Source organism: Ochotona princeps, chromosome 3, assembly GCF_030435755.1.
Source record: "Ochotona princeps isolate mOchPri1 chromosome 3, mOchPri1.hap1, whole genome shotgun sequence".
NCBI classification, from domain to species: domain Eukaryota; kingdom Metazoa; phylum Chordata; class Mammalia; order Lagomorpha; family Ochotonidae; genus Ochotona; species Ochotona princeps.
The window spans coordinates 109,428,297-109,440,264 of NC_080834.1; the positions used below are offsets into that span (position 1 = coordinate 109,428,297).

Sequence of the window (11,968 nt, forward strand, 5' to 3'; positions counted from 1 at the left end):
GTTTAGAAATTGTCCATGGTTATTTTTTTCTCTTGCTTGTTTGTCTAGGTTCCACAATGCTTTCTCCCTAATACTCCACCCTTCTTCTCATGAAGAATTGGGGGCTGTTCACAGTAACAGCATATTGGCCTATTGGGTGCAAGACTAGAAAAGTCTTTCATTATCTTTACTTCCATTTTCTTCCCTTTTCAGTGCATCCTTCGATTCTACTGTTAGGTTATGGGATGTTGACCGAGGAATTTGCATACATACTTTGACAAAACACCAAGAGCCTGTGTACAGTGTAGCTTTCAGTCCTGATGGCAGATATCTGGCAAGTGGCTCTTTTGACAAATGTGTGCACATCTGGAACACACAGGTATGTCTGAGATGTTGATATTTAGTCGGACACATTTGCCTAAAGAGAATGTGTTCTTTGAGGGTGTCATTCCTCATGTGGCATCAACTGAATTCTTAGTTTCAAAGAGAAGATTTATGGATAGGTAATGATCAAAACTGATTGAAATTACGGTTTTCTAACATTTAGAAATGAATTTAGATGACCTGTTTTATTATAATTTGCTGTTTTATTCTTTTTGCTTCCCCAGAAGTTTCCTACAGGGAGAATGTAAGGGATTAAAATGTACTTATTTAGAACTATCTGAGGAAATTGTCTCCAGTGAGATTTTATAGTGTAGCAGGTTGATGCTTGAGGAAAAACTAACAGCCTTGTGACCTTGGCATGATTGCTTCTAGAGAGATTCCCCTCATAAAAGTAGAGAAGCCTTCTTTTGGTCTTAAGAGAGCAAGAGAATTTAAAGATTGTTTAGATGTTCAGTGACTTTTATAATTCACATAGGTTTTTGTTTTTCTTTGTTTGTTTTTTGAGTGTGTCTATTTGAAAGGCGTTGACAGGTAGGGAGAAGGGTGTAGAGCTCTGTTCACCGCCTCACTCCCCAGATGGGCATAACAGCCAGAGCCACCCCAGGCTGAAGCCCAGAGGCTGGACCTCCAGGCAGCTCTCCCAGCTACGTGTCAGGTGTCAAACACTGGAGCCATCTTCTGCTGCCTTGGAGGAAGCCGAGCTGCTGGGGCTCAGGGCAGGCACTGTGATGGCTGGCATTGCAAGCAGTGACTTAACCCGCTGTTCCACAGTGACAGCCCCAACTGTTTCTGTGATACCGGTCACGGGGGCCTCCGCTCAATGATCAGGTCCTTCCTGGTTATAGTACATACAGAAATCACTGTGGGATTTTTTTTCCCCCAAGTTTTAAACCAGTCATGGTTTAGGATTTTAAAAAAAAATTATGAAATTTTTTTACCTTCTGTTAAGTAAACATAACATTTTTGTTCTTTGTGAGGTCTTCTTATCAGTGTAAGTTTGTGATTCTTTTCATTTTATGCTCCCACTGGCAGTATGAAAAAAGTTATTTTATCACAGTCTTGTCTTTAGATGAAAATGGTATTTCAGCATTATTTCCAATATTCATTTAAGAGAATTGCCCTTTGTGTGTTTGATTCATATTCACTTCTGTGAACTGCCTTTTTCCAGCAGGGTTCATGGCTGCTTTGTTTCTTGCAGATCTTTCCTAGCCTTTGGTGGTGTGAATTGCAAAGTTCATAGTTGCATAGTTGTTAACCCAAAATTTTCTATTGCGTTTAGAATAAACTTTTAAAGTAACAGTGTTTTAGCCTAATATCTTATCATTACATACTTACCTGTACTATATTTTCTCCTCTACTAAATAGATGCTTGTGTAGAATATGTCATAGAATTGAGTATTTGAAAGAAAAAACTCAATCCTAAACTTTGTGTTTATGTGAAGGCATGAATTATTCTCCCAAATTAACTTTTTAAAATTCAACAACAGTTGAGTATTTTTTGAAAGTGATTTTAAATGTGTGAATCACAATGATACACTGTCAGCAAGAATCACTATCAGTGTGAAATAGAGTGTGCATGTGTAGACCAATGTTGTGTTCTTATGAAATGATCAGCTCATTTCATTTCTAATGTTTCAGAGTATGTGCTTATTCTAGAGTTTCAGTTTAGTCCCACTTCTCTGATTGTTGGAACTAAGGCCCTTCAATGTGTTTTTTTAATCTTGCTATTTGGACTTAGCAATACATACATGGTTTTTAAGATTCTGTTTCTCATTTTATAGACAGGTGCTCTAGTTCACAGCTATAGGGGAACAGGTGGGATTTTTGAAGTTTGTTGGAATGCAGCAGGAGACAAAGTTGGAGCCAGTGCATCAGATGGTTCAGTAAGTACAGTTAAATATTTACAGAAGGGGCTGCGTATACATCCACATTGGGTTGGGGCTTATTGTAGTGAATACAAAGATTATTTTAAGATAAGGTATTGCTCTTTATATATCTGAAGACTGTATACTTGTTCATTGTGTATAAATAAAACTAACAAAAAACAGTTTTGCCTGTCGTTGCCAAAAGATTATCAACATAATTAGAAAATGGGCAGTTTTTTTAAACATTCACTAGCGAAAATTTTTTTAAAATACTGTATTTTATTTATGTTTTAATTTTTATTGGAAAGTAAGAAACAGAGAAAAAGATCTTCAGTCCAATGATTAACTCCCCAAACAGCCACAATGGCCTGAGCTGAGCTGAGCTGAAGCCAGGAGCCTCTTCCAGGTCTCCCACATGGGAGCACTAGCAGGAAGCTGGCTGGGAAGCAGGGCCACTGGGATTAGAGCCAGTGCCCATATGGGATCCCAGCGCATGCAAGGCGAGGACTTTCACCGCCAGGCTACTGCACTGGGCCCTTTTAGTGAATTTTTTAATAGAGCATAATACCTTGATAGTGATTTGAACTTTTCTTTCTGTCTTCTCCTCAAAGAATGTTGATGGGCTAGAGGAGGGGAGATGAGAGAGAATTTATTCTTTTTTTAAATTTCAATTTCATTTAAAAGATAAATCTCCCCACAGAGGAGAGACAGGGAGAGAGCTTTTCCATCCGATACATCACTCAGATGGCCCCGGTGGCCAGGGTTGGGCAGGCTTTACTGTGTGGGTCTGGGGACCCAGCTGCTTTGGCCATTTTCCACTACTTTCCCTGACATGTCAGTCAGGAGATGAATGGGAAGTAGAGCAGCTGAGCTTTGAACCAGTGCCCAAATGGGATGCCAGCGGATGCCAGCATCACAGGCTGAGCCTGCCCATGGTGCCACAGTGCCAGCCCAATACAGTCGATTCCTCCATTAATGAAAGTTTTTTCATACTCAGTGACTTTCAGGTTATGATTGGCATACTTTTTGCAGAAGTACTAGTTAGGGCTTCTAAAATTCTAATGGCATAATGGAGATTGAACGCTTTGGTCATTAGTCACTTACCTAAGCTACAGCTTGATACAGTCTGTTATCTTTCATTAAGCGTCCAAGAGATAGGGAATAGTCCTTTGAGCTTTTTGCCCTATTATGTAATTAGCAGAAAGTAATTGCTAGAAATTGTAGCCATGCTTCTTTCTTTACACTACTGTTGTTATTGTGTTACCATTATTTTCAGGACTGTTTCCTCCATCTGCTTGATAATCTGATTTTATTGATTAAGTGCCTATTTCCATGATTACTCCCCTCGGTGGCTTTGTGAACTTACAATTAAGAAGCAGTTTCCAAATTGTATCATAGAATAGTTAAATAGTACAGTAAAATTCTGAACACTTTGGTTGATTATTTTACTTTCTTACAGGTTTGTGTATTAGACCTTCGGAAATAGCGCTACTAGTTGGAAGCCATGGACCGACTATGAATGTGTACATAGCCAAAATGACTGTCCCTGACCCATGTACTGCTATAGTCCCACTTGAACCATGGCCAGTCCACTACAGCCAAACCTAAAGGAAATATATACGTACAGTGTATATAAACAAAATTGCACCCTGAAGATGACAGAGTTTTGTCACAGCTTGTGAATTCTGTTCACCAAGTGCTGGAATCTAATCTGTGCCCCTAAAATAGCATTTAGAAGTTTTGGATATGAAAAACAGAAGAGAGAAATATACGTTATAAAAGCAGACCATACATGTACCAGTTTTGGATACTAATGACAGCCTTGTTTCCCCATGAATCAGCAGACACCATGGATTATATTCTTTTTCCCTTCAGTAGTGAGCAGTTTGTATGTACAGAGAAAATGGACTTAACAAAACCTTGCAGCAGTAGTTTGTTCTTGCTTTTACATTTTGTTTTTTTGGTTTAGATTATGGATGCATGAAGTAAGGGAGTGAATCAGTTTCTTGTTGATATTTTTTTCACCTTTAAACAACAAAAAATTCTTGAAAATATTTTAATGCATTCTTTTGAAAAGGTAAATGTTTGGTACATTTTATGGCTCCCAGAGCATATATTCAATTGGTGCATATTGTGGAAGGGGAAATTGGAAATCAAATGAAAACCTATACCTTTGGTCATGTTGATTTGTAAGACACATCAGTAAAAGGGTAATATGCTCTGTTTTTGTGGTGATGTGGCTTAAATATAATAGTTTCTTCTTTGGGACATAATTCTGCCAATTAAAAACTAGAAGGGCACAAAATTTTTTTTGATACCATAGAGAAGATACATTAAAAAATCTTCCAATGTCTTGTAGCCATACTAAATTATGGTTAAAATGTGCACTATTGTGAAAAGGAGCAAAGTAGTGTTGGGGTTTTTTGTTGTTGTTATTTGTTTCTTTGTTTGCTTTGGTTTTAAAGAGATTAAAATGTTTCTGGATAAGGATTAGCTTCTCAAAGTGTCCATCATTCTATGTAGAAGCTTAATGTAATGTAACCAAACTCCAGTATTAAGAAAATCTCTCCTATTGTTTTTCTTTATACAAAGCAAGATAACGGCATATAACACTGCCATTACATGGCAAAATGTTTGCTACCTTAGTTTAAAAAATAATCTTTAAAACAAAAGACTTGCTTCAAAGTGTTTTTAAATAAATAGCAGTAATTCAGAATTTTAAAAAAAAAGTATAATTGCACTAACTTCCCTGCTGCTCTAATTCTGCATTTGTGGTACGTGTGACTACATTTTTTCAAATATAGATAGATTTAAGCTGCTATTTTTGTTTTAAGAAGTCACTACCATATTATCATGTCTTTTACTCTGTTTATAACATCAGATATTCTTACAGATAATATGAAATCAAACCTCTCACACTGATGAAGCTAAAAGTGAAGTATACAGGCAAATGAAAGCATGGGGCAATGTTTAAATGTGTGATTAACAAGATTTGTCATGATTTCATGTAAGAATCCAAGAGTGTCAATTTTGAAGAGTTGTCAAATTTATATATCAAAGATTTTAATTAAGGAATTGCTTCTTGAGCTTAGCAAATTTATAACACTATTTCTGTCATTAATTATTTGGAGACCTTAACTACTAAAAATGTAACCTGTGTCCTTTAAGTAGAAACTGATTTAACCCAAGTAACGCAGCTTTGATTTTCAACATTTGTTTTGCTCTTTCTACATTGATTGATATTTCTGCATTGATTGAAGCAAGTCTTGGTTTTACTAAGGTAGAGTAGCATTTGCTAATGGTAAAGAGAATAAGTACACTTAATTTCACAATACATTGTTATATGTACCCCGTTGTTCTTAGTGGGGACTATGATACTGTAATAAATATTTTTTAAAATATACATGCAGAGAGGCAGTCATTCATGATGGTTTTGTGCCAGCTGTTTTTAGGGTTTTGGATCACATTAGAGATACTTAGAACTTATTACCCTGTGACTTATGTAGGAAACCTAATATGCTGAGTATCTGGCACTTGAAATCCTGCTTTTATTGCTGGAGGTCCGTATCTGTGGTTGACCTCTATTGTTGTTCTAAAAAAAAATAAAAATAAAAAAAATCTGTGCAATAATTTTTAAGTGTGCTCCCAGGAATAGACACAAATGTTTTGAGTATGTTTAAGCTGCATTTTCCTTTAGCGATGCATTTGTCAATTGCACTGAATTTAAATCTGAAAGTCAGAGGTGATTATTGATAGTACTTTTGTATTTTGATATGGACAATTCATTTGCATACAGTTATTGACTTTTTTCCCAGCTGATTAAAAGATAGTCAAATTCTGCAATATAGCTGCCAAAATAGACAGCTACATTTTTATGATATTGTCATCTTTTCTGTTTTCTTTTTTAATTTAGCTATTTTACTTAGGCATAATAGCCACAATAGGACATTTAAAAGATTATAAATGCAGAGCTTTATTATCCTGAAGTCTTGGGTCTTTTAAGTATAAACTTCTCTGAAAGGTATCCATTCTGTAGGCTTGGGTTTTTCATGAGCATACGATTGTTTTTTTGCTGCTGTTCTCAACATCATAATTGCCTGCTGATGTGCCACGATGCTGCTCCAATAAACAAACTGAAGATTGTCTCTGATTTGAGCAGTAGCATGATTTCAAGAGACCAAGGTTCACAGCCTGTAAAAGTTCTATGTTTGGGGTTCTTGCTCATTTTCCTCCTATTTTTTTCTGATAACTTGTTCCTGAAGATCAGTTGAATTCAGTAGTTTTTGTATGGTATTTGATTATATATCATTGGTGTATAAGCTACTGTAAGAAACTTATAAGAGAAAATAGAAAGGAAAGCATGAATGAATAGTCACTGATTAATATAGAAAAAAGAAAGAGCAGCTGCCACTCTTAAACGTCATCAAGGAATATTTTTTCTCCTCTGTGTAGGAAATCCCATTAGTGCTTATATTCATTCGTTACAATCCCTGTTTCCGATCATTGATCAGGAAACATCATTGACTTTCAAAATGACTTTTAGAAGAGAACGGTTAATTTCCTATTAGGTCTTAGAGTGTTTGCATTCTGTTTTAGTTATTCTCTAGTGAAAACATTTTAGGTTTAACACCTTTTACAGATACTGAAAGTGCCTCCTTTTGTGGTGTAAAAAAAAAACAAATTATGGTGCAAAAAGTAATCACTAGATTGAATTACATGAAGGTTTTTTTTTTTTTTTTTTGCTTTTTGACATGTGAAAATGTCAAGAGAAAGGCCAAAGATTTGTACTTTTTCACTTAACTTATAAAGCACTCCTTTTTTCCTTAAACTTCTTTCTGTCAAATTAGATTTAATGAGAGAGTACTATTTTTAAGGAGCTATCCGTTAATGTAGAATGATTTTGTTAAGAGTAATGTAAACTATTATTGAATAGAGGCCTAAAGAAGACTGTGCATTTTTGCTATTTAAAGGAATCACAAATGACCATACTTAACGTGAGCAAAAATGACAAGTTTTACTAGCTAAGTAGAAAACTCTCCAATGCAGTGCTATTTACTCTTTCATTTTCTTCAGCACATTGTACATTTTTACTGAACCTATGTTTATTCTCACATGCTAAGGATGGTACTTGCTTATGGCGGATATCTGTCGACAGTTTCTACAGAAATCCTTTTGTGGTGGACCAACATTGTGGCATGGCAGCAAATGCCAACATTTTGGGGAATAGCAGCAAATCTATAAGAGACCCTGGTTGTTTTATTTTTGTTGTTGTTTTCCCGCCTCCGCCTTCCCCTGGGTCAGCAGGGTTGGAAGGAAGGTAGGGATGTTATGAATTACTCCTTCCAGTAGTAGCTCTGAAGTGTCACATTTAATATCAACTTTTTTTTTTAAAGAAAAAACATGATTCTAGTTAAATGTAGAAAGAAAAAAGAGGAAGTGTTCACTTTTTTAACACACTGATTTAGAAATGTGATGTCTTGTATCAGTAGTTCTGAGGTATTGCTAGCATTCTTTAGTTCTGCCTTTACGTTGACAGGGTTGAAGCAGGGTGAATAACAAGGGCGTGTTTTTCTTTTCTGGTAAGCTGTTTCATGATGTTTTCTTTGGATTTTCTGGATAAGTTGAAGAAAACATTCTGCATGTTGTATCTAGTCTGACGTGCTTATCCATCTCATTACAAAACGACAGAATACCACGTAGACTGCATTCTGTAGCTCTGTAATTCTTTAATACAGAAGTAATTTCTTCTTTCCTGACTTTGACATTGTAGCTATAATGTTTTCCTTTTGATTTTTACAAATCTTTTGGGTCTAATTCTGTGAGCCTACCTATAGCACTGGATTAAAATGTCTGCATCATTTCTTTAGTTATCCAGTTAACTTTAAAACTGTTGTAAAAGTGTAAACCAGCCCATGACAGTTTTTTGTACATGTTAAAGAACTTTATTGTTCAGTTTTCATGATTATTGTGTAAGGAAGACTGATATAGATGTTCTATGCTGTCCTGGACCATGTTAATTACACTTACGATGTATTTTGGTTCCACATCACAATGATTTGTTCCCAATGACCTTTTCATCCTTTTTAGGCACATTTTTTTTTGTTGTTGTTGATGTTGTTGCAGTTTCCCTTTGCATTGTATTGCTTTGACAACTGTAATTTGAATCAGATCTGAAAGAGGTCCAGAATAAAATATATTTTGATATTATGTTGGCTGTGTACATATATAAAATCTTTGATATCTATGTAGTTTGTATAGACTGTTTCCTGGTCAAGTAAAGAGAAGGGATGCTATTTCTTGTTTACAATTTCTTGTCTACATTTTCATTGATCTTTTTCCTCCAATGTTCTATTGTAGAATAAATTTTTTGCGTTGAGTTATCCTTCATAACATAAAACATCTCTAATTCTCTCTCATAATGGTGTTACCAGTTAGAACTGCCCTCAGAACCCCAAACCACTGTTTTTCATAAACATTGTTCTCCAAGATAATATACTTTAAAGTAAGCCCATAGATAACATTACAAATTTTGCTATTTTATTACTTCCTGCAGGAGATAAGATTTTTTAAATGAAGGGATTGTTTACTATTTTTATTAAAGAAGAATAGAACACTAATCCATTAAGGGGATAGTAATTAGTTTTGGATTATGTTGAAAAATTAATATTGTATGTAAAGGACATTGTTTCATGTGTTCAAACTGAAAGAGACCTCAGAGGCATTTGTCTGTCACAGAGTTGAGCACAAAACGCAGTGTGTGTGTAGAGGATTGTTTACGACAGGAAGCTTGGCTTCCTTCGTGACACGTTTCCCCTTCATAGAAGTCAACTCTGAAGTTGATCATCTTCCTTAGCAGTTGCTTCTGTTACTACTATAGCCTTATGAGAAAAGGAACTGTTTTCCAAGTTAATTAACACTCCTTTATAATTACTTAGAGACTTTTAATAAATAATGAAGTGTATTTTTTGCTTTCCTTTGTCTTTCGAAAGCTTGTGTTCTGTGGAACTTCCACTGTGTTCATATTTCCTGAACAGAAACAATTTAGAGGTCGAGCCTTACCATGTCTTATTAGAGATGAGCCACTGCACTTGTTAGAACCGAAAGCCTTTCGTTTTCAAAGGGTTAACTTTCATTGCACAGTGTAGATGACTAACAACCTGCCTCTTGCACTTTTCCAATCAAGTGTTGGATTACTGAGAATTAGGATACATGTAAGTAGGAGGTGAGACTGATATTAATTGAAGAGGTTCTGGAATTGCTTTTAATTTTATATTTCTCATATTAAGCAATGGATTTGATTTCATATATGTTGCAGTACACAGGCAATCAGGTTAAAGTTACTGTTTTCCCAGTATACTTATTTAACATATGCAGTGGAGTAGAGCATACTTCATAACAGTGGTCGGAACGGTGTGGTTCTCTGCTGTACCGAGGCGCTCTGTCACCAGTGAAATGTTAACCCTGTGGTACTTTCTCTGCATGCTTATTAATTGTCATATCTCTATGCTTAATTGTCCTAACTTGTAATATTTTTGTATTAAATTTTTTAGGAGTTCCTTGTAATTTCTTTATAATTTAAAATATATTAAACACAAAGTGTTTAGTAAAGTACCGAAGACAATTACTAATGTTTCTTGGTCATTGGGTTTATATGATCGAATGGGGAGGCAACTCACATTTTAGGAGCTATTAGGATCAGTTGGGTGGGATTTATAAAGAGATACCATAAATCTGTTACATAGAACAAAACCTTTCTTAACCTACTAACCCAATGTCGTAATGGGTTGCTTTACTGTCAAAGGCATGGGTTGGATCGTCAGTGCTCTGGAGAAACTCAATTACTGTGTTTATTAAGTTCCTCCAATCATCAAGCTCTTGATTGAAAATCCAGTCACACTGAGGTTTGAGATATCAGACCTCTGAAAAATGTCATCTTTCAGAATGTCACATAGTAAGTTTAGGACAGTGTGAAAGATCTGCATATTGCTAGAACCTTTTCCACGTAAGCTTTAGTGTTACACACATAAACGCTGCTTGTCTGGGTTAGTGGTCTGACCTTTCAGCATGGGTTGTTGAGGAAGCATAAATCCAAGGAGAGAGTGAGCAACAGTTGAAACTGAGAACGATTGAAGAGCATCACACTGGACATCAGTATCATAATGCTGGCCTAGAGCTATCAGATAATTCAAATTAAGTTGTGACACAAAATTATCCCTTCAGAGTTAACAATATTTCCAACTTAACTGGTTGAAGTGTTATGGGAATCAACTTGAAGTTGGACATATGCAATTTTGAAGTAAATTAACTCTTCATGATAAATTAGTCAAGTTGAATTTAATTTTTAAAATGTTGGTTAAACTGGTGCATGCTTTAGAATCCTCTGTGAGGTAAAATCTCTGGCCAGCCCTTGATGGATAATATGGAAGCACTAGGTAAGTATGATTTCTGCTTGTTTCTATGCCAGATGTGACTCATTTGTGTGATATGTGTATTTGTAAAGCTAATGCATGTAAAGAAATAAAAGGTATAAATATTAAAATCTTACTTCCAAGCTCCCATTCAAGTCATTAGGAATATGTACTGTTAATATTTGGGTAGATGTTCTTCCTGTTTCAGTGCACACTTGTACAAAGGAAATTCAACTGAGAGTAATATTCATCGACCTCAGAAGCTGACAGCCACACTTGACGTCATCAGAACGCTTGCTCTGTCAGCATAGGTACTCTGTTCCATGCAGGTGGAATCCACTCTGGGGCAGAAGATGATGAATTCTGCTTGTCTGCCAGGGATGAATCCAAACTCGGTAGCTGCAACTTGAAGAATTACTATCATCTTTTCCCCTCTCTAAAATAGGGCTTGCATAAGCAATGAGGACTGAAATTCATACAGAAATGCAGTTCTTTTTTCCTTTTAAGATTTGAGAGGCATGCAGAGAGAACTCCTATCCACTTGTTTACTCCCCAAGTTCCCTGTGACAGCTGGACCAGACTGGTTGAGCCAAAGCAAGAACAAAATGTAGTCTACATGGGTGTGTTAGGGACCCGACTGCTGCTGCCTGTACAGCTGCACGCCAGGAAGCTGGACACACATGCCAGGGTCAAGAACGGAACCTAGCTACTCCAGTAGCAGATATCTGTAGCTTTAAGACTTGGGTTAAAATTTGGATGGGTCTAAATCCCTTTGAGAATTAGCCTAGCTGTAGAAAGTAGGCAAACTATTAGCATGTTATACTCAAAATTTAGCCCGCTGGAGCACACGTGTATACATACATATACTGTTGTAAAGATTGCACACATGTAAAGGGTGGTGCTTGACCAGGTCTTTGTGTTTCTATGGGACATAGGCAAAGTTGATTCTGACGCACAGCTCTGGTTAATAGCCAATTGAAATGAGATCATCCAACCATTTGCTGGCATTCACTCAATCTGTTTTTCCAAACACACCATTTATAAATTTGTAGAAAGGACATTTGAGGTGGGGAAAAATGGTTGAGTAATTCAGTGTAAATCAAGAGAGTAACGGACTAATAGAAATTGTGGAACAGGGATTAGCAGAAAAATAGTTTTTTAGCCCTATGAATTTTTCTTATTTAGTGATAAAACCCTGCAGATATGACTTTAAGATTTTGTTAGGTGCATAAGAAACATTGAGTCACAGGGCATAGTATATAGGTTAAATCTGATTGGCAACCTGGGCTGGGCTGTTAGTATACTCAAAGAGGAGGCCAAATCCTAGTCCTT

General features: G+C 36.1%; 1 protein-coding gene across 6 annotated transcripts in view; it reads left to right on the forward strand.

Moving 5' to 3' along the window:
- The window catches only part of TBL1XR1 (TBL1X/Y related 1), a 159,863-nt gene extending 151,428 nt beyond the window's left edge, over window positions 1–8,435 (forward strand). For all 6 annotated transcript variants that reach the window (XM_058661078.1, XM_058661076.1, XM_058661075.1 and 3 more), the window contains 3 exons: window positions 193–358; window positions 2,145–2,246; window positions 3,688–8,435. In XM_058661078.1, coding sequence (XP_058517061.1) covers window positions 193–358; window positions 2,145–2,246; window positions 3,688–3,714 — 295 coding nt within the window. In that variant the 3' untranslated portion in view covers window positions 3,715–8,435. The remainder of the gene's footprint in view (window positions 1–192; window positions 359–2,144; window positions 2,247–3,687) is intronic.
- The last annotated feature ends 3,533 nt before the right edge of the window (window positions 8,436–11,968 follow it).